At 44.2% G+C, this 23,046-nt stretch overlaps 1 protein-coding gene across 2 annotated transcripts in view; it reads right to left on the reverse strand.

Annotated features, from left to right (window-relative positions):
* Nucleotides 1–23,046, reverse strand: part of Prkce (protein kinase C epsilon) — a 485,801-nt gene that overhangs the window by 71,308 nt on the left and 391,447 nt on the right. For both annotated transcript variants that reach the window (XM_036170614.1, XM_036170615.1), the window contains exon 11: nt 22,599–22,753. In XM_036170614.1, coding sequence (XP_036026507.1) covers nt 22,599–22,753 — 155 coding nt within the window. The remainder of the gene's footprint in view (nt 1–22,598; nt 22,754–23,046) is intronic.

The raw sequence follows: 23,046 nt of genomic DNA on the forward strand, positions 1-23,046 counted from the left end.
CCAAGGCTGAGCTGGACAAGGTGTGGAGAGTGTTCTGAAGCCACTGGTTTATAGTGGCTAAGAAAGGACGCTTGCTGCCATGCTCCCATTAACACTGTCACTCGGGGAATGACTGCCCCTGCCCATGCTGGGAGGGGCCTCCTACATGACACATACCGGAATACAATGCCATCCTTCCCCATGCCCAAGTTTGTGGCTGGAAGACTTAACTGTAGAAATCTGCTGGTGTGGCTCAGGGCATTTTCTCTGCTCATGTTTAAGTCATTACATGTAGCCTCTTCATAAGGCCCAAAGTGTTCTTATAAGAAGCCTAGGAAGGAGAACTGAGTACAGGGAGCATTCTGCCTGGGTGGGGGACATTTGATGACCAGTGGTAGCAATAATATCCATGCCTCAAGCACCTACTAGATCCTGACCACATTCTATAAACATCTGACAGGTGAGGAACTCCAACTTAGAGAACCAAAGAGGCCTTCGCAAGGTCAGTGAGTGACAGCCTGCATTTAAACACCAGGCTACTAGACTCCAGAGTCAAGTTTGTAGTTAATGACAGACTACAGGGCAAACACAAATAGAGAATGCTCACAGTGACTACAAAAAGTCAGTTTACAGCTATACTGCTATGCATTTAGGGTAATTACTCCCAACCTTTATGCAGAGATGGGATGGAATGTGTAAATCAGTTATGAGCTCCATGAAGATAGTAATCTTCGTCGTGGCTAATTGCTGGTGCTTACTACCAACCCAAACAATGTACTAAGCATTTAAATGCATTGTCTTCCTTAATCCTCAGAACCTCCTAGGGCCAGGGAGGGGCAGAGCGCTGATCATGTCACAGATTCTAGGACACAAGTTGTTCTCACATTTTAACAGATTTGAAATTACATGCATCTTACAATTACAAATGGCAGTCTCTCTCTCTCTCTGTGTGTGTGTGTGTGTGTGTGTGTGTGTAGTCTACAAGAAACCAATTTTAACATGAAGGTTCATATAAAAGGAAAGAGAAAAACAAACTAATAAAAAAGAAAGACGTAATCTGTGGAAACTGGAAACTGCATTTTTTTTTTTTTCTGAAAGAAGACAGGGATACTGATCTTAAGCAGACTTAAGACATAATCAGAGTTCACTATGTCAAGGAAAGTAAGCCAGATACAAAAGGGTTAGCAATGCATGGTTTCTCTTCCACCTGGGAAAAAATTTCTTTCTTTCCTTTTTATTTATTTTTTTTAAAGGAAGTTGAATGTAGAATCATGATACTGGTAAGCTGAGGAGAGACGATAAAAGAAGGCTGGATTTGAGCAGCACATTCTATATACATATATTAAAGCACCACATTGAATCCCATTACTATATACATTAGTGCATGTTAATAAAAAAAAAACAAAAAAAAACACAAGGGGTCAGGAAGAACATCATTGTGATCAATGAAGAGGTTGTGATGGCTTTTCTTGGCTGTCAACTTGGCAACATCTGGAATTAACTAAAGTCCAAGTGGCGGGGTATATCTGTGAGGATATTTTCTTGGTTGAATCATTTGACGTGGGAAGACCCACCTTTAAATCTGGGCAACACCTCCTGGTGGCAGCCTATGTAAAGGACAGGGGAGAAGGAAGGAAGCTTTTGCTCTTGGCCTGCTTGTTCTTGTTCTCTCTGGCAAGTCCTTTCCTTTACTGGCATTAGAGCCTACTTCTTTGGGATTCTGGTGTACACTGAAGCCCCATGGACTGAACAACTATTGGATTCTTGGGCTTTTCCTAAGAAGACAGCCATTTGTGGAATAGTCAGATCATAGCCTGTACCCACTCTAATAAATCTCACTTATGTGTACATAGATTCTTTCTATTAGTGCTGTTTCTCTGGAGAACCTTGACTAATATAGCAGTCAGTTCTTTCAAAAATGCTAAGCAGCTATATATCCATAACAGAGAGTTGAAACAGATAAAGGCAAACACTAGTAGAACCGAAGACCGTGGTGGGATATATACAGCATCCACTTAATAAGCAGGATGGATGATGCCAAGTGTGGGTGCTAATCTGCAGGAACTAGATCCCTCATTTGTTGTTGGTAGACATCTAACATGGTACAGCTACTCAGGAAAACAGGCAATTTCTCAAACAACTAAACATTTGACTTAGCAAGTCACTCAGAGGTACACATCCAAGAGAAAGAAAAATGCACGTTTACTCAAAAATTGTACATTAATATTTATACTAGTGGTAGAAGTGATTCAAGTTATCATTAAGTAATAAATAAAAAAAGTATAGCATAGCCACACAGTGAAAGGATGGCCACACTGTGGGATGAATTACTGATACATGCTACAAGATGGGTTTTGAAGCACCAGGTTAATTAACAGTCCCTAAAGATCATAGATTGTATGATCCCATGTATAGGAGATGTTCAGAATAGGAACACTTATAAAAAAAGTAGAGAAGTAGCTTCCAAGGTCATGAAAGGATGGAGAACAATGACTTAAAGGAATGAAATTTCCTTCATGGCTATAATAAGAATGCTCTAAGGTAATTATAGTGATAATTACATAGCTTTCTGAATATAACAGAAACCACTGTGTTAATGGATTGATCATAAAGTTTGTGAAGGGCATCCCCATGAACTGCTAACAAAAGCTGACTGAACTGAGAAAATGAAAAGATAAATCCCCTCCTGCAGTGACAATTCAGATCCACTGAAAACCATTGCAGTTAGAGCTGGCTGGGATAGCTATATAAATTTACTTGATCAAATTGATATCGATGAGTTATTCTAACAACAATAGACTATAAATCCTTAAGCTTGCATGGGACATTCATCATGCTATATCATTTTCTAGGTCACAGAGGCCTATATTTTATTTAAAAGCAATAAAACTAATGAAGAATAAAATCATACTGAATACAATTAAATATTAGTAGCATAAATAGATGAAAAATTCTAAGCAATACACTTACTTATAAAGTATATATGAGTCAAAATCTCAAGAAAATTTTTTTTTAATTTTAACTAAATAAAAATGAAAATTTAGCTAACCCAAATTGTCTGTTTAAAGAGAAATTTATACGTTCTATAACTGGACATATTATAAAATAAGACTTGAAAGTGTATAAGCTAGGTCTTCAGAAACTAGAAAAAAAAACAATATTTTTAAAGTTAAAGCAAACAGAAACAGACCAACAAAAATTAGGGCATCAGTCACTGAAATTATGAACAGGAAAATACCAAAGAAAACCAGTAAGATCAGAACCTGCTTCTCAAAGATTGAGAGACTAGAGGGTACTCAGCCCTAAAAGGAACATAGACACTACCTCCCCTGGCCCAGGTTCAGGGATCATAGTGGAAGAGGGGCCGGAAAGAGAGCTAGCGCCAGAGGCAGTGGACGACTTCGAGTGGAGAAGTATCTTCTGGATGCAGCAGGGCAGACGATGGATCGATCCACAAGCTATGACAGCAAGCCTGTACAAGCCAAACCCAGACCATGAAGAAGGTAGTTGAGCGCACAACCCTAGCTGTGGAGCTATTGACAACGGTTAACTGCTGGGAGAGAGAGACAGTGTCCTCTATGAGTGTAGCCCCTGGTCAACTGAAGAGCACATTGGGACGGCGCAAATCGGTCTTGAAGGGTGATAAAAACAAAACAAAAGAGCAAAGTTTGGTGGGAAGAGGAGAGGGGGAGTGGGGACGAATAGGATCAAAATATGTTGTATGAAACCCTCAAAGAACTAATTAAAATATCCATCTTATTTTAATATACCTCTAGTTGGCTAACCAAGAAAAAGAGAGAGAGAAAAGGCATAAATTATTAGTATGAAAAATATAAATAGATCCTTCTAGGTCTAACAACCCCTTCCCCAGCCCCAAGATTACAGACATGACCCAGCACACTGCTTGAGATAAACTTCTAATCTGCAGTGTTTAAGTTTTCCTAAAAACTAGGGAAATACATTCATGGGGGCTGGATGTATCCCCTTTGGGTCTGGATCAAACGGTTGACTTGAAGGGCCACCTTGGGACATCAGGAATACTCATTCCTGGAGAGCTGAGCTTGCCTTAGGGCAGAGCTTCTGCAATGGCCCCAGATTTTAGTGTGGAGGTGTGTAAGGCAGACAAGAAACCCCAGCCGCTGCTCCATTTCCTTTGGATTTGTGAGCAGGAGAAACACGTGACCTTCTAGCAGCAGCACACTCACGGGGCACCACCAAAAGGTGCCGGAGGACCCTGTGCACAGGGTACGATGAAGCCCAGTAAAATATTCATGGAGCTCCACAAGCTGCAGACCAGGATCGTGGTATGCACTGACGTGATGTACGTGTAGGGAATGATATTCCTGAAGTAAACTGAGTTTTGCAGGGTGACCCTCCAAGCAATGCCAGGTACGCAAGTAATTTTTTTTCTCTGTTTAGGGATTGAGCTGAGCAAGATAGGAATCCAGAGAGACAAACATGCACAGTGCAATTCTGAACATCATTTGAATGTAGTTAAAAAATTTTGAGACAAGAGTCTCAAGTAGCCAAAGGTGATCTTGAACTTTGGATCTTGCGTGCTGAGGTGACAGGCATGTACCACCCTCCTTGGTTTAAGTGTTGCTGGGAACTGAACTCAGGGCTTCATGCATGCTAAGCAAGCACTCTATCAACTGAATTACCTCTCCAGCCCCTAAAGCATTAAATTGCAGAAGTGGGCAAATGGTCCAGTAGCTTTTGATGTGTTAATAATGGTGTGTTTTCTGGCAGTCACTTCCAGACAGTTGGAAGAGGTGGCTCAGACCCCAGTATTCAGAAGGCTGAGCTGAGGAGGGTCATCATGAGTTTGTTAGTCTGGGTTGGTGAGACACTGTCTGCAAAAGGAGTGGGCAAAGGGACAATGGAGGGATAAATAAATAAGGATAAGAAAATTCCCACTAATGAAAGTTCTTGAAGAAGTACAGATTACAGAATGTTGGAATGGAAAAGAGCAGCACAAACCACTCTAAGAAAACTGTACTATACTTCTCACATGCTTTTAAATGTCAAAGTCTGGATTCAAACCCCAAGGGATGCTCCCACGGACATTGGTCATTCCAGGGTGCTATCTCTTCTTTCTGGTTTTCATTGATTCTTCTGTGACCCTGCTGCGTGGCCTGAGGAGGGCTAGCTTTGGTCAGGTGTTAGAGCCCACACACAGGCCACCCCTCACTGTCCTATCTGCAGTGTCTGTTTTATTACAGCTCTCCTATGCTTACTGATGGGTGGCCCAGTGACCCCTGAGCTGTGGGGCCTGACCCTGTTTATCTATTGCTCCAGGACACTGACCCACCCTCTCTCCCTAGCATCTCTGTGTATTACCAAAGCGGCACACATTGGCCACTGAGGCAGAGCTCTGGTGTTCCTGCTGCCTGTGGAGGAGCCTACATCAGCCCCCTGGCCATCAGCCAGAAACGCCCTCTGCAGGAGATGAGCCTCCCAAGAAATACAGTAGACTTCTGCCGAAATTCCTGGCTGTGGCCGTGGCTGACAGAACAGAATTTGAGAGGGCATGAAAGCCTTCCAGGCTTACATAAGGCACGGGTGCAGACTCATCTTCAGGCCGAGGGAGGCTGACTTTGCTGGGCTTGCTGGCAGTTTTGCCCTGCTATCAATGACGAGGACATGGAGGAACTTTTTAATGACATGAGGCTCTTGAAAAGGCTCAAGAAAGCCTAAATCATGGAAGACAAATTTGAGAAGGGCTGTTGACTGACAAGCAGTAAAGCAACTGCTCAGGGGACAGGCTGGGAAGGGGACAGCTGACCCCTGGGCCTCAGGTCCTCGTACAGCTGGCCCCACACACCTGCTCCTACTGTAGAACCTCAGGAGACTTCTGGAAAACTGTCCATTCTAGTGGAGGCGGGGTAATGAAGTGTTGCACACTTGTGAACACAACCAGCCTACCAGAGTCTCACAGCAGAGTGCGTAGGTATCTAGGTGTAAATAACAGATATCGGTATTTGCTTCAATTATTTTCTCAGATGATTTTTGTGCATTATGACACTTAACTTCTTCAAACATAAAGTACACTTGATTTTTAGGGAAAGAGAGAAATATGTGAACACTCAAATAAAGGAACACTAGGAATAATTCTATGTTCACTTTTTGTTTGTTTGATAATTCATGAAATGGGCTAATTTCTTGAAAGAAAGTACTATGTCTTCTGTAGGGAAACACATAATGTGATTGGGCCTCTGTTTAAAATTTGTATTTTTATTTATTTGTTTTTGTTTTGTTTTTGTGAGACAAAGTCTTGCAATGTAGTGCTGGCTGGCCTGATACTCACTCTGTAGCCCAGGCTTGTCTTGAACTCATAGGAAGTCTCCTTCCTCAGCCCTTTGAAGCATATGCTACCATACTCAGCTGAATCAATCATTTATAACCTTCCTAACTCATTCTAGGATGCCAGTGTGACCCTACTTTAGAACCAGACAAAGACATTGCCTGAAGTAAAACTGTGGTTAGCAAACACAGCAATGTACAAGAAGGAGCTAATACCACAACCAAGATGGATTTAGTTTAAGTATGCAAGGTTGGTTCAACCTCCAGAAATTACTGTTATATCAATTGATAAAGTAAAAGCATCCAACAAAATTGAATACTTATTCATGATAAAAAAAAAAAAACTCCTAGCAAACTAGAAATGGAAAAGAATGTCCTGAACTTGACAGAGAACAACTTCAAAAAACTCCCATATATCTGCTTAAAACAACAAAACAAAAAACAAAAAACTAGGCTGCTTTTCCACTAAAATCATGAGAATTTTCTTTCCCATTATTGTACTTAAAATCCTTGTCATTGTGGTAAAATTAGAAATGAAATTAAAAGTATACTGAGTGCAGCTGGGCAGTGGTGGTGCACGTCTTTAATCCCAGCACTCGGGAAGCAGAGCCAGGTGGATCTCTGTGAGTTCGAAGCCAGCCTGGGCTACAGAGTGAGATCCAGGATGGCACCAAAACTACATGGAGAAACCCTGTCTTGAAAAACAAAACAAAAAACAAACAAAAAATATACTGAGTGGGAAGGAAGAATCAATAGAACTTGCAGATTACAGAGTTTCGAGTTTTCTATCTGGAAAACCTGAAATAATTGATCAAAACTTCCTAGAAATGAAAAACCAGTAGAAGGTTAACATATAAAAGTCAACTAATTTCTTGTATACTTTCATATAAGAAATACGATTTTAATAGTACATACTGATTAAATATTGACTGCCAACCTATCAAAATCTATAAATAGCTTCTGTACAAAAAGCTACAGACCTCTGATGAAAGAAATCAAGGGCTACCTATGTGACAGGTATCCCAAATTCATGGCTGTAAGGCACCATATTATGAGGTCAATTCTCTCCAATTCAGTCTATAGACTCAATACCATTTGAACATAAATTCCATCAATCTAATTAAGATATATCAGCAGATATATTCTGATACCTAAGAATTTTCCTGAAGTTTATATTCAATGGCAAAAGACACCGAATTTCACAGTACCAATACTGAGCCTCAATGCATACAAATTCGAACTCATTGAGGAAGCTGGGGAATCCCAGGGTAGAATAAGTGTGACAAAATAATCTGAATTGTAAATGCACACAGCAAATTCATCAAAGGTTACAAGGGAGACAAGATATTAGCCAAATATAGGAAACTAATAGAATGTGTAAAACAATATAAAAATGAAGTATACATAAGCTCTGCACTTGTTATCAACTGAATCATGTCCCTAAAATTCATTCTTGGAAGCCCTAACCCTTAGCTTATCAGACTACGACTACTGCATTGGAAGACAAAGCCTTTAAAGAAATCATTTAATTAAAATACGGCTATCCGGGTGGACTTTAATCTGATTGTTTTCCTTCTAAAAACAGGACCAAGATACTAAATATTTGTGTACATGAAAAGACAACCACAGGATTAAGCATGGGGGTGAGGGTGGGATGGGAAGGAGGGTGGGTTATCTTGTCCTTGTCAGTTTCTTTATTTTTTCCTTTTTGGGGGGGGGCATTTCCGAGTTTCTACACAGGGTTTCTCTGTGTAGCTTTGGAGCCTGTCCTGGAACTCACTCTGTAGCCCAGGCTGGCCTTGAACTCACAGAGATCCTCCTGCCTCTGCCTCCCGAGTGCTGGGATTAAAGGCGTGTGCCACTGCCACCACCACTGGGCCCTTGTTAGTTTCTTGATCTTAGAAAATATTAATTCTGTGGTTTAAGTCACCTAGTCTACAATATTCTGATATAGTAGCACCAATTTAGTATGCAAGGAGAAAAAGGTGTTTCCCACAACCATTTGGGTTATCAGTTCTGGTATCACTATACATGTCATGGTTTGAATCTGAAACGGCCCTGATAGGCTCATGTTTTGAGACCTTGGTCTTCAGTCTATGGTGCCATTATGAAGGTTATGGAGTCTTCAGGAGATGGGGACCAGTTGGCTGAAGGAGGTCATTAGAAGTGGGCTTCAGAAGGTTATTCTGGTCCTGGCTCTAGCCCCAGTCTCCATGTCCTGTCTGCCTCCATGTGGACGGCCACCAGAAGACTCCTGGGCCATCCTTCTCTGCCATGGTGGGTTGAAATCCTTCAGAAACTGTGAGCGGAAATACAACTTCTCTCCTCAAGTTGTCTCTGCCAGGCACTCAGTTATGGTGCTCAGAGTAACTAACACATTTGGATAAATACTGGGAATGAACAAGTAAATGGATACCAGCTGGTGAGAGCCAGATTTACTTTTTTCTTAGCTTTAAACATTTTTCCTCTTTGAGAATTTTTGTGTTTTTTAATTATAGTCACCTTCCCCCCTCCAACTCTTTCTAGACCCACTTCTCTTCCCCCCCCCATCTAACACTGTGTGACCCCCCATTTGTCCCTTCAATGTCAATTTGTGTTGTCCAGATATTCTTAGATGTGTGGCCTTCCACTGGAATATGGTCCTCTTATCAGGGGCTATACTTTTAGAGGAAACTGACCCTTCCTTTCCTAGAGGCTACAAATTGCCACTAACTCCTTGGCTAGTGGTAGTAATATGTACCCAGCCTCCCTCTTCACACTGGTATTTGGTCTGGCTTGGGCTGCTAGAACCACTGTAAGTTATATGTGCGGCTTCCTTGCTGTGTCCAGGAGAGATGATTTAATTGTAATCCACCACTGCTTCTGACTCCACCCCCACCCCACCATCTGCAGTGATCTCCCAGCCTTTGGTGGAGAGAATGCAGTATATATGGTCCATTTAGACCCAGGCATTCTGCAGTCTTTTCAGGTTTTATTATTTAACTGTCAGAGTGGGAGCTTCCAGATAAAGGGAGCTAGACAGAATGACCCAGGAGTAGTATATTAGAACTGGAGACATTTGTATAAACTTATATTTAGCTTAATGCAGACAGACATTTTATATGTAGAAATGTAGAAACATTTATATCTGCATGTCAGTACCCATGTAATTCCCTGCTCTGTCATCTGAGGGGACCTGAAACAAGAAACCCCAATGGCCAAAAGCATACACGTATCTAATAATCCAAGGATCCTTGGGAAAATGGCTGATCCTGACATTGGTACACAAACTATGGAAGAGGAGCCTGAAGCGTGTTATAGTATGAGATGATAAGGAAGGGTATGAAATAAGCACACCACTCACAATGACACACACACACACACACACACACACACACACACACACACACACACACACCATACTCTTTAAGTCTGAACTTTGCAGATCACCCTCCTTCCAAAAATACAGAGTAAAAGCAGGAAAACATCATCTTCACAAGGGAGCAACCAGGCAGACACTCCCTCGCTGGCGGTCACGGTCAACAGCAACTGAGGGACAGCAGGTTCCTTTACTAGGTTGTGATGAAGACAGCCTTTCCTCTGGGGTATTGCTCTCCAAAAGCTATAGTCACAGTGACTGTGAGAAAACCACCGGACAACTTCCAGTGGAGAGCCAGTGAGCAGAATGCTGACCGGCATCCCCCACATTGTCAAGATCGTCAGAAAGAAAGGAAGTCTGAAAGCTGCCATAGTCAAGGAGCCTAAGGACACAACACCTGCTGAATGTCCCGGGATGTGCTAATCTGGATGGGATCCTGGGGGTGAGCAAACAGAAAAGCATGTTAGGTAAATGTGGGGGATTTGAATAAAGTATCAATATTGGCCTGTTAGTTATGACAAAATGCCACACTGCTTTAGATGTTGTCTTAGACTTTTTTCTTGCCTTGACAAACACCCGTGAAAAAGCAGTTTCAGAGGAGGGATGATTTCAGGGATGGGCTCAGTGGTGGCTGGATCTGCTGCTTTGGACCTCACTCAGGTGGGGTAGAATATCATGCATCCAAGACTGCTCAGTTCCTGGTAGCCAGGAAGTAGAGAGAAAAAGATAGGGAAAGGGTCTGGGCTTCTATGCATCCTTCAAGAAAATGCCCCCAATGACTTTGCTTTGCCAACCAGGCCTCACTTCCCACAGCTGCATCACCTTTCAAATGTCTATTCAAGTTTTCAATCCACCAAGGGGCTAAACTTCTGATTAGGTCACAGCCCTCATGGTCTAACTATCTCTGGAAATGCCCTCACAGACAAGCCAGGGGTCTGCGGCGTTCATCTCTGAGGGTTCTCTCAAACATGGACGTGTGTGTGTGTGAGTTTTGTCCATGAGACATCGATGTGTACACAAGCCCCGTTGATATTTCTCAGGTGCTGCTTTTTCCTCCTCCTCATTGCCTGTTTTTGAGATGAGATTTCTCACTGACCTGAATGATGGCTCTCTGGCAGGTCAGGGAGCTTCATCTACAATGCTTTACTGACTGTTAGGATATAATTGCTCTGCAATGGCTGACATTGAGCTGGGGAGAGATAGGTCCCAGGATTGCTTCCTCCCCGGGTCCTGTGGTGGCATGTATCAGTTCACTGGAGCATATTACAAATTTTTTTTCAGGAATTTGGTGAGCTGGTTTTAAAATACTTGTAGTTGGAAACTGGCCCCGGGGAGAACATTTACTCCACAGAAATAGGAAAATGCGGCAAATCTGGTTTGTTTTGTTTTGCTAGGAGCTCGTTTACCAGGACACATCAGAACCCCAGAGTCCTGAAGCAAAGTTCGAACTTTGTCACTAAGAGACAGAGTGGCCTTGGACAAATCTGAGTTTCAATTTGTTCATCTATTAAAAAAATGAAAGGGGGCAGCTGCCTCTCAAATTTTCTTCCGTCTCTAAAATTCTAGGAAATAGCATGCCTATCATTTAGTTACCGCATACAACTCACCCCAAGATCATGCTGTGACCTTCAGCCCAAAGCCCCTCCATCGAGAGTCCCTTGCTTCCCAGGTCTCACCTCACTCTTCACCAAGCTGCCTTTTGGGCTTTGTTTTATTAGTTTTCCAGGCCCACGGGTCTGTTTGGGGGGTCCTCCCATCCCCCCCATGAACCCACTGTACACCCTGCCCTCTACCCTTCCACACCCTCCACATCCTTTTCCTCTGACCACCTCCTGCCTACCCCCTTCAGGCCTCTCTGGGAGATGCTGCTTCTTCCTCAAAGCCTTCACCGACTATCTCTCGGCCTGCCCAGGGACCTCTCTGTGTTTCTGGGCAGTGCCATGTATTTTCTCTCTCATATCTCTTACCAGTTTTTATTGTTATGGCTTATTTCATCGTCTGCTGTTCCCACCCAAGGGCCAAGAGGGCAGAGACTGGAATCTCCTGTCCTGAGCAGAGCATCCTGGAGCACACCTAGCATGCCCAAGTGCCTTAACAACCACTGTTAACCTGATGTCAGGACAACATGGGCATTCTCGTGGTGGTTTCTCAACAACCTTCTCCTTCAAGAGACCGCAGATGAGCATATTCCTAGCAAAGGGGCAAATGTCATCCCTGCTTCCAACAGGCAGGTGTCTGTGAGGGGCTCAGTCCTAATAGGACCAACACTTCACAAGCATGCGTCTCTGCCCTTGGCTAGACGTCCTTGTACACATGCCAGTTGTGGCTCCTCAAGGTAGTGTGCTCACCACAGGAGTAAATACTTAAATGGTTACATCGGAGCCTTGAAAACTATTCCTTTTGTTAATAAGAGAGCACTGTGGACAAATTGGATGTGTGTGTGTGTGTGTGTGTGTGTGTGTGTGTGTGTGTGTGTAAACCCATCAATGGTATCACCTGCCAATGAAATTACATGTTCTAAGGGACCACAGGAATCATGGCCATTGTCCTTAAACCCTCCTAAGAGTTACTTTCAATATCAGTACTTCCCAGGACCTCACGGAGGTAATGAAGACAGCTTTGTAATCTGCCTTTGGGTTATGGTCAAGACATTATCAGTCATTTTGGATCACAAAGCTAGCTCATCCTGTCTGGCCATCATTGTATGGGTAGGGAAACTGAGGCCCTTCAAAGGAAAGTCATTTGTTGAAGGCCGCCCAGCTGAGACGGAGCTTTACTAGTTTTCGGTCTGGGTTCTACCCTGGTGTTCTTTGCCCAGGAGCAATGCCTCAATTAGACACAGTAAGGGACAGAAAGACATGTGGCACAGGGCCGTGCACTCTAAAAGAGTCCAGGGAAAGGTTGGCCCAGAAAGAAGCCATGAAAACTTTTATCCTATGGCCTAATATGTTCAGTGAGCCCCCCACCACACACCATCTCCATCCTCCTTGGGGGTGGGTGGCTTTGCTTTGTTTTGTTTTGTTTTATAAATTAAATATATGCATTAAGAGATTGTGGCTCATTGGGGGGAAACCATCAATCTATTATAATCCACAGGATACCTATAGGTTTATTCAACCAAGAAATAGACAGTTCAGTGGGAGACCTGCTTTAACATACTGTAACAGTGTGTACGTGCAATGTAAAGAGAAAACAGGCAAGTGTGCTGGAAAAGGCCAGGGGAAATGCACTGCCATTTAGAGGATGAAAAGGAACCAGCTAAGCGAACAAAACCCACTATAGTCTAGGAAAAGTTCTGATGTTCTTAAACAAAAGCTCAGAGGAAGCTGGCTGTGTGGGGACTTAGTGTTCGGGAAGGAGTAAGTGCATGTCATGCCTGGCTGTGTCACAGGCCAGTCAGAAACATACTTCCTAGGCTCAAGAGGTGACTCAGAGAGGAGGTCACTGGGAGAAGCAGCTAGGAAGACAGATAGGGATCACCTTGTGACAGAAAGAGATTCGTGTGCAAGTCCCAGCGGCCAAGAGTCTCAGTGAGAAGCCGACAGGATCCCAGGGTTGTGGCTGCTCCTGTGTGAGAGGCCCCAGAACCTCCAGACATTAGCTTGAGACAACACAGTCCTTCCATGCTCCTCACTGACCAGGTGCCCCAGTTTCTTGCCTTATAAAGAGCAACTGGGCGGTGACAGCAGAGGAGACTCAGAGGCCAAGGTCCCAGGGTACACAAATGACAGCCCATGACCATAGGGAGAGGCCAAACCAACTAGTGTGGCCCCTATGGTCTCTGCTCATTGTGGCGCCATTTCTGTTCCCTTCTCCACCCCTCCTGTGACCCAAGTCACCTCAAAACAAACACAGCCAATGGGGAGGGCCCCTGAACCACCTCTGACTTTTACATAAGACTTTGTCTACCAGGGCAAAGCTGCCGATTGTTTGCTAAGACAATTCCCATTTTTAGTAGCTCAATCATTAGCCAAGGGCCTTAAAGAAACAAAATCGTATGACTCAAGCTTGCAGAATCTCGCCTCTGCTTGAATCCACCACAGTGACACACGTTCCAAGATTTCGGCTTCTATGGAGTATTGCGAGCTCATAAAGAAACATGCAGCTATCCAATTCCCCTTCACAGGACCAACACCCCAGTGTCTTAAAGACGTCTCTGTTTGGAAGACTTAACCAGATGAGATGTTTCCGTCAGTCCATCAACTGGCAGGTCACATCAATGGTGAAACTTCTGAGAACAATGTGAATTTTACCAGCTGTACATTCAGCCACTAACTTAATGTGTGATGCATGCCAGACAGGATGTTTCACATGCATTAGCTCATGTGATCCTCATGGTCTCTCTGTGGGGGAGAATTAACACCTTGACTTCACAGATGGAGAAAGCAAAGGTTAAAGACGCAGAGTGTGTAGTGTGAGCTGTGTTCCTAACCCTGGGACACTGGGCTCTCCATTCTGTTAGGTACCAGGTCACATGTACATGTAGGAGTCCCTGACCATTTTGTCTCTGAACATATAGTCCTAGCTCAAACACTGAAAAGACCACTGGTGAGGAAATTCCCTCTGGTTCTACACTTCCTGTTTGTTCTGAATCTCCGATGTCAACGAAATTCAGAACCCCACTTCTGATCTGGTTAGCAGTGTCCTGGCTTCCTCAGAGGAATGCAAATACAGCATTGGTTCCAACCAACTGTCTGCTTCACCTCATGTCCCTCTGCCCCTCATGTCACAGTGACTTCGCCACATGCTATTACCAGTAGGAAACACTGATGAGAAATCAGTTTAGGGCAAAAGACGGCCTCACCCCGAGATAAATCTGGACCCATAAAAGCATAGCTGTCTCTCTCTCTCTCAAGATTATGGGAGAATATTTAGCATGCCTTTATTAGGGGATGCATTTTCAATAGTCAGCATGGCCGGGGGAGATTGCAGAGTCTCATGACTAAAGTGCACATTGCTGAGGGGCTCAGGGATTGGTGTGCAGGTGTGGCTCATGAATGTGGCAAAGAGATCCCAAGAGAAAACTGAGATGCCAACAGCAGACTCAGAGATTTGACTATTCCCACTCTCTGCCAATAGTCAGGGCAGAGATCAACATAGTCAGCTTCCAAACATATCCCCAACTCCTACATCCATGGAAATGCCCAGACTCACAGGCAAAAGGGGCTTTGAAAACTGCATCTGCTCCAAACATACACTTTCATTCTTGCTGTTCCCTAAACAGTACACCATAACAACCATTCACACAGCCCTGGCAGTGTTTTAGGTAGTAAGGAATGGCAGGGTTTACAGAGCAAGTATGCAAGTTATTTGCCGATAGACTCCTTTTTGCATGCGATGTTTAAGTTGCTCTGGATTTTAGTATCTGCAGTGATCTCAGAAGTATATCACAGTACATACTAAGTAATGACTGTACTTTTCTGTCTTGTGGCTCCAATACAGTGGTTCAAAACCTGTGGGTCACAACCCCTTTGGGGGTCAAACAACCTTTTCACAGGGGTCACATATCAGACATCCTGCATATCAGATATTTATGTTATGATTCATGACAGTAGCAAAATGACAGTTATGAAGTAGCAACAAAACTGACTGTATGGTTGGGGGTCAGCACAACATGAGGAAATGTATTTAAAGGGTCATGGCATTAGGAAGATTGAGAACCACTGTTCTAACAGGAATGGATTAGAATCAAATAATGGCTCCTGTCTCTGAAATACCCCCTGGTGCTGAGTTTGAGGTTTTGCTCGGATGGGTCTTTAACTTGCACAACAGAACTCACATGCCTACCAGCCCATTCACCCAACAGGAGCTTGTAACATTGCCTTCATCACAGATGGCTCATTGGCCGATCCCCCAAACCGCCTCCATAGGCACGTTTCTGTCCACGAGCTTATTAAACAACCCATGCCAATCCCACAGGTATTGCCATCTTGCTCTTCTGATTTTACTATTAGCCATTTAACCTGTGAGGCTGTGGCTCAGTCAGACAAGGCTATACGTGGGTGGTGACCGAGGGTCTTGACCCCAGCTCCTCTGTATTTGTGAGAGTCGCCATGAACTGGACAACTTCAATGGCAGGAATTGATTTCTCTCAGCTGTGACAATTAGACATCCAAGGTGAAGATGCTGGCAGGTTGGTTACTTCTGAGCATGTTCTCCTTGGCTTGAAGATGGCCATCTTCTCCAAATGTCTTCTTATGGTCCTTTCTCTGGACTTTTCCAGGTCTTAATTTCCATTTCTTCTATAGGTCACAGTTGTCTTGCATCGGAATCCATCCTGATGGAACCTTTTTTTAAGACTCTATTTTCAAATAGAGTCATATTCTGATGTGTTGGAGATTAAAACTTCAATATATGGATTTGGATGGGGGAGAGGGAGTTGTCCCAGACACTCTCTGACTCCAAAACCCAATATTCCCCATCTATCCAACCAGTATTTACAGAACCTTCCAGGTGCCCGGGACTGCACACAGCCCTTCTGCGGATGTTTTCTCGTGTCATTTTTAAAACAGGCCAAATTGGTTTCTGCTGTAATTCCCATGGCATGGTGAAAAAACAAAAGAACCAAAAAACCCAGTCTGATTATTCTGGCTAGGAAGTCACAACAAAGATGAGGCTGACCCGGCCTTCGGCTCCAGTTCTCTGACCCCAAACTCAGTGTTGTCTCTAAAATAGAACTCTGCTTCCCATGTGAAACCGAGACAGGCTGTAGCAGGGACAGGGCGACCTGACAGTGGCAGAGAAGGTGGTGGGATCTGGCAAGAGTGTGTTCTTAGGAAACATCACAAATATTGTGGAGAGTAACCATAGCAACCTCAGGGCATCCATGGTGGTGCTGTGGTTATTATTGTTGCCATAGCTACTGACCTCTGGATAAAGATGATAGATCAGGTACCTATTACTATTTTTCTGTCTTTCCCCAAACTGTTCACACAGATGGGGAAAATAATAGAAGAAGCAATAAGCATACACTATTGGAAGTGTAAAGCACACGGGAGTATGGGGATTGATTTACCTGGCCAAAAAACGCTGAGTCCTGAGCCAGCAATGAGGGAAAAGTCAAGAAAAATTAAATTTATCCTGCAAAATTTCAACCCTCCTCCAGAGCTCAGGAATAAACAGTGGGTTGTTTCCAGGGAGATGGAGATGGAGAGATGAGAGTTAGCTGAGGGGTAGTTATAAACCCAGTTGGCCAGGCATGCCTAGCACCACCCCTTCACCTGTACCCAGTGACTTACTTTCTGGAGAAGGGAACCAGAGTGTTGCCAGACTCGGAGGGTGGGTACCAAGAGAGTGATGATGGGGGACTGGACAGAGACCTGAGGCTGGTCTTCCAGCCCTGTCCCGTCACTTGGTTCTGACCAAGCAAGCTGTATCATTCAGTTTCAAAGGCCAGTCAAGCAGTCATAATGGGATATCCATTGTATATTCACACTTCCCTATAGGGAGAAGAGTCTTCTCGAGGCAATACAATCACAGGGGGAGGGGCTTAAAATATCTATAGGATTTTCCTGACTAAGCAGTCATCCAGATTAGTCTACAGTGAACCCAACCTGACTAGTCCCATAACCAAATGGTAATTTTAGAGAAAGATAACAAAAGGGAAGGACGTCCTCAGAAGTAACACCACAGCTTCCAGAACCGAAGGGTTTGATTTTCCAAACTGAAAAGATCAGTGTCTTGCCCAACAGATCAAAATAGACCTATACCATATCACTAGGTAATTCTGAAATACTGGAGGCAGAAAGACTTTAACACATCTCTGGGGAAAAAATAGGTTTAAACAAGGATGGAGAATCAAGATGACACCACAGGTAACCCTGAATTAGTCAATACCAGAACAGTCTTTTCAAGTGTGAGTGAAAACCGCTTTCAGCCTTCATCAGTTGAAGGTAAAGTCAGGATGGTTTCAGGCATAAGTGGGGGGGGGGTCTCAATGCTTCACTTCCCCTATGATTAGGCTTGATTGGCAGTCTGACAAATTGTATAGTCATCTGAGAGGAGATGCCTCAAGGGATTGCATCAATCACACTGACCTCTGGACACATCTGTGGAGACTTATCTTGATAACTAATTGATGTGAGTGGGCTCATCCCACTGTGGGCAGCACTATCCCTAGGCAGATGATCTTAGCCTATAGGAGAAAGCCAGCTAAGCATGAGTCTGTGAGAAAGCCAGAGAGGGAGCCAGGAAGTGGCATTTTTCCATGGGTCCTGACTTGAGTTTCTGTCCTGACTTCTCTTAATGATGGACTACAAGCTGGAAGTATAAAGCAAAATAAACTCTTCCCTCCCTGAGCTATTTTTCACTGAAGAAGAAAGGAAATTAAAACAATATAGTTCTAGAAAACTACTCAATTTGGTGCTTCAATAAATGGTGGAAATCTGTATCATATACATGTATGATATTTTCAAAGAATAAACAAAATATTTTTAAAAAGAGAGAAAAGGATATGGGATATGGGAAAGAGAAGCCAGAAAAAGATGAATCAGATAACAGAGAGGTTGGCAGCTCACAGATGGCACAGTGGGCAGCTCTTCACGCTGGAGTAGTTTAGAAGGCAATGAGAGAAAGTCACCTAAGAATATGAATAGATAGAACACCAACTGCAAATGGATGTCTTAGGGAATGATGTAGGCATTTGTGGAAAGTTTGTGGTTGAATCAACAAGGTATGCATAGAGCACGAAGGCATAATTTTTAACTCCAGGGAAAGCAAACCCAATTAACATGCAGCAGAGGAAAAGTAATTCTAGTATACCACATGACTCAGTCCCCAAAGGCATTTCAACAGTCCTAACAAAGTATGTAATGGACAGTCACTTAATCAAGATACGGTAAGCTACAGTGAGAAGAGGCAGGTTGGGGAAGGTGTATGCGGTACAGTGGTGGGACCAGATCGTGGCCAATGAGGAGATCTAAAGTCTTCTTACATAGTGGCAAGTCAACAGATAATACCTAAAATCCAGCCAAGGGACAATAACATAATCCCATCCAGAAGTACAGAGGAACGCAGTAAAAGCTAAGGAAGTAGTAGAAGGTTTTTTTTTTGTTTGTTTGTTTGTTTTTGTTGTTGTTGTTGTTTTTTGTTTGTTTGTTTTTTGGAGACAGGGTTTCTCTGTGTAGCTTTGTGCCTTTCCTGGAACTCACTCTGTAGACCAGGCTGGCCTCAAACTCACAGAGATCCACCTGCCTCTGCTTCCTGAGTGCTGGGATTAAAGGCATGCGCCACCACCACCCGGCGAAGATTTTTTGGAAGGAGAGTAGAAAGAAACTTATTTGTCTGAACACCTTATGGAGCTGTCTGCTGCTTTATCTGTATTCATACCTGATTAAAACAAACATTTAAGTTTTACACCCTCTTACTGTCTAAACCTGGCGAGTGCCCTGTGTCCCCTGAGGAAGAGAGCCTGTGTCTAGAGGGACTAGAGGAAAAGGCAGCTGTGCCTATCAGCCTGGGCTTTAAGTGTGAGCCACTGGTGAGAGAAGTGACCCCTTCCCTTATTGAGTCCCAGCAGATTTGCTACTAATTAGTATACATAAAAATTCCAGCGGGAAAGATGGAACACCACCTTAACTTTAACAGTGGAATCCATGCAACCTGGTCTTGCCTATCTGCCACCTAGACCCATTTCCAACCACCATGATATCACCCACAGTACAACGGCTGTTCAGCATCAGAATGGGCAGGAGAAAGAAGACAAGGATGCACACTCACAGCCTCTCTGTGTCAACCTCAGACTCAAACCCTTGATAGTCATTCTGTTGGCAGCTTGGGATGAAAGCAACATGGGACAAACCAATCCCCTGGTTCTCCTGAATCTGTACTATAAGACATAGAAAGGAATGAGGTGGCCTTCAGAGTAAAAAAAAAAGTGTATGTCAGGAATGCTTCAAACAGAGACTTTCAGGAACTACAGCCCTATTGAGCAGCAAGTCCCAGACTAGAGAGTTCTAGAACAGAACATGCCAGAACAGAAAGCATGCATTGAATACCATCAATGAGAAGAGTGCTGTCCTGTACCACCCCACATAAGCACACTCTTGTGTGCACCTCCAAGAGACAGGGACAAGGTCAGCACAGAGGGATCTGCCAAACACATCACTTGGAGAGATACTATCTTGTTTAGGAGAAGCATAAAACCACAGCAGGCTGGAAGGGAGGGATGGTTGCACGAAGCTGGGGTACAGGTCATTATCCTGAAGGCAGAAGGGAATTTCTCTAGAGTTGTAGTTCCCACATGTGGTGGTTTGAATGATAACAGCCCCCATAGGCTCATAAATTTGCATGCTTCTTGTCCAGTTGGTGAAGTCTTTGGAAGGATTAGGAGGTGTGGCCTTGTTGGAATAGGTGTGCCTTTGTCCAAGGAAGTGTTGCTGGTGAGGTTTCAAACCCACCCTACCCCACCTAGTGTCTCTCTTCTCTCTCTCTCTCTCTCTCTCTCTCTCTCTCTCTCTCTCTCTCTCTCTCTCTCTCTCTCTCTCTCTCTCTCCCCCCTCTCCCTCTCTCCCTCTCCCTCCCTTTCTGTCTTCCTGCAGATTAGGATGTAAAGCTCTCAGCAACAGCTCCCTCACCATGTGTGCCACCATGCTCTTCCACCATGATGATAATGGACCAAGTCTCTGAAACTATAAGCAAGCCCCCAGTTACATGCTTTTCTTTTGTAAGAATTGCCATGGTCATGGAGCCTCTTCACAGCAAGAGTACAGTGAAGAAGATAGTTACCCGAGGAACACATTATAAATGTCAACGTGAGTATGACCAGTTATTGTGCTATAGTGTAAGAATTTAAAAAGCACTACAGGTTTAAGACAAAAAATGCCCCTTAGAAGGGCTTGCACTTTAGTGAAGTGTCCACACAATGGTCTAAACCAGTGGTTCTCAACCTTCCTAATGCTTCAACCCTTTAATACAGTTCCTCATGTTGTAGTGACACCCAACCATAAAGTCATTTTGTTGCTACTTCATAACTGTAATATTGCTACTGTTATGAATTGTAATGTAAGTATCTGATACACAGGATATCCGATATTTGACCCCTGTGACCCACAAGTTGAGAACTACTAGTCTAAACCTTGTACACATGACCAGTGGTAGGTGCAGCCAACGGAACTGAAGGTGACCCCCAGGGAACCACATTCTGTATGCTCCCTTCCCTTCCCCCACCAAGTAGGTAAACTTGTGAGTTACTTCTACACAACAACAGAACACAACAAAGACAATTTGATGTCACTAGTGAGGTGATGTGACAGAGGCATGGGATTGTTTTTTAATAGGCTGTCCTGTCCAAGCTGTTCTTAAAATCTCGGGCTCATGTCCACCAATGCCCAGGGTAGACATAAAGATCTTATACCCAAACTTGCCTCTGAGTTTATCAAAGGGGTTGTCACCTTAGACAAGCCCTTGAGAAGAGGCTCTAGTCCTTCTCTGAGGTTAGAGGGTCTGAGAAGGTAAACTCTTCTCTCCAGCTGGCCTCAAGCAAGCCTCATCAATGCTAACGCTCTGAGAACAAAATTCTGTCAATTGGCACATGATCTTAGAAGGACCCAGACTTCAGATGGGAAGTTGACTTGGCTGTCACCTCCACCCCAGCATGGCGAGACGCTGAGCACTAGACATGGTTGAGAATAATGAGTAGGGATGTTCCTAGACTCCAAGGCTGTGTGGTATGGGCCAGACAGCAACACGAAATCCCAAAGGACAGGCTACTCAGTGGATTTCAACCTGTGGGCTGTGGCTCCTTTGGGGGTGGGGTGGGGTTTGGATGACCCTTTCACAGGGTTCACATATCAGATATCCTGAATATCAGTAGCAAAATTACAGTTATGAAGAAACAATGAAAATAATTTAATGGTGTGTGGGGGTCACCACAACATGAGGATTATTATAACTGTATTAAAGGGTTGCAGCATTAGACAGGTTGAGAACCACTGGTCTAGAGTATGGTCTGCAGGGGAGCACTGAATACTCCCACCCCACCCCCATCCCCACCCCCAGCTTTATGAAGCTGGAGAATGGCAGAAGGGAGAGAAGCCTGGGGTGAGCTTGACCAGAACCTTTCAGAGAATGGAGAGTCCAGGCGCTGCTCCCAGAACGGGTCAGACATGCTGAGGGGAGAGCCTAACTCTGGCCTCAGCCAAAGCAGCTCCTCTACCACCCAAGATTTAGCAAGGGAGGAAGCAAAGACTGAGGAGGAAAGAAATGGATAGTTAATGAAAAAAACCTTCAGAACTTTAGTATCCTTGTTGCTAATTTTGAATATTTACTCCTCCCTCCCAGAATTCCCGGCCTCACAGAAAAAGTGTTTTGCTTTTTTACTGGAAAACGTTAGTGTGTGTGTGTGTGTGTGTGTATGTGTGTGTGTGTGTGTGTGTGTGTGTGTATTATGCTGGAAGGATACTGGGCTACTAGCAATAAATAAAGGACTGGACAATCTGAAAAAAGTCACTTCCTGTTGGATAATGTCTAGTTCCCATTCCCCACCCCCACCCCTGGAGCATAAACCTCCAGCCCTCCACAGGACTCCTCCTTCCCAGAGTCTATGGACTGGAGACAGCTAAGCCAAACAAACTCAGGAAAGGCCGAGAGATCAGGAAGTGGGGGCACAGGAGGAAGAAGACAAGAAGAGAATGCCCTGATGTTCAAGGAAGAGGGTGGAGGAAACCCGAGGAGAGAAGCTTGCCTCAAGATCACAGAGTCAAGACTTGAAATGTCCCGCTTGAGCATTAAATCAAAACGGGCACAAACAGTTGGTCAGATCTCCTGGGGCCTTTCAAATATTAGCATTCATAGTGATAAGCAGCCCCCCCCCCCCCACATCCCAGTCCTCTGTATCCAAACGGGAACAAACAGCTAAGCTAAAAGCCAGCTGCTGGAAGACCAGCTGGCCAAGGACCCGAGGGAGTGTCTCGAGAGTCTTTGCTTCTGTTCTTAGAAAAGGCAAGAGAGAAGAGGCTACCTATAGATCACGCCGTGCTGGTGGAGGAACATGAGAGCAGACGTGACCTCTGCAGCATAGAAGCGGGAACGAGGCTCGTCGAATTTTCGGGACCGCTGAATCTGGAACATGAGGTCTCCACCGTTGACATACTCCATGACGAAGAAGAGGCGGTCCTAGAAGGAGACAAGAAAATGCCATTGAAGCCAAATCAGTGCAGCACCTAATTGGGACTAGCTATCCTCCGGTGATCCCGATGGTCACCAGGACTCAAGGGGGGAAACAAGGCCTTGTGGCTGCTGGTGAAGGCTGATGGAGTGTTCCAGAGGCAGACAAAGGGAGGAAGCATTGGAGGCAGGGTGTCAAGTGTTATGTAAAATTCTCTCTTTGGGGATGGGGACATGGCTCAGTTGGTACAGGGCTTGCCTAGCATCCAAGAAGCCCTTAGTCACATCCCCAGCAGCACAAA

The sequence above is a fragment of the Onychomys torridus genome, chromosome 21 (genome assembly GCF_903995425.1).
Source record: "Onychomys torridus chromosome 21, mOncTor1.1, whole genome shotgun sequence".
NCBI lineage: Eukaryota > Metazoa > Chordata > Mammalia > Rodentia > Cricetidae > Onychomys > Onychomys torridus.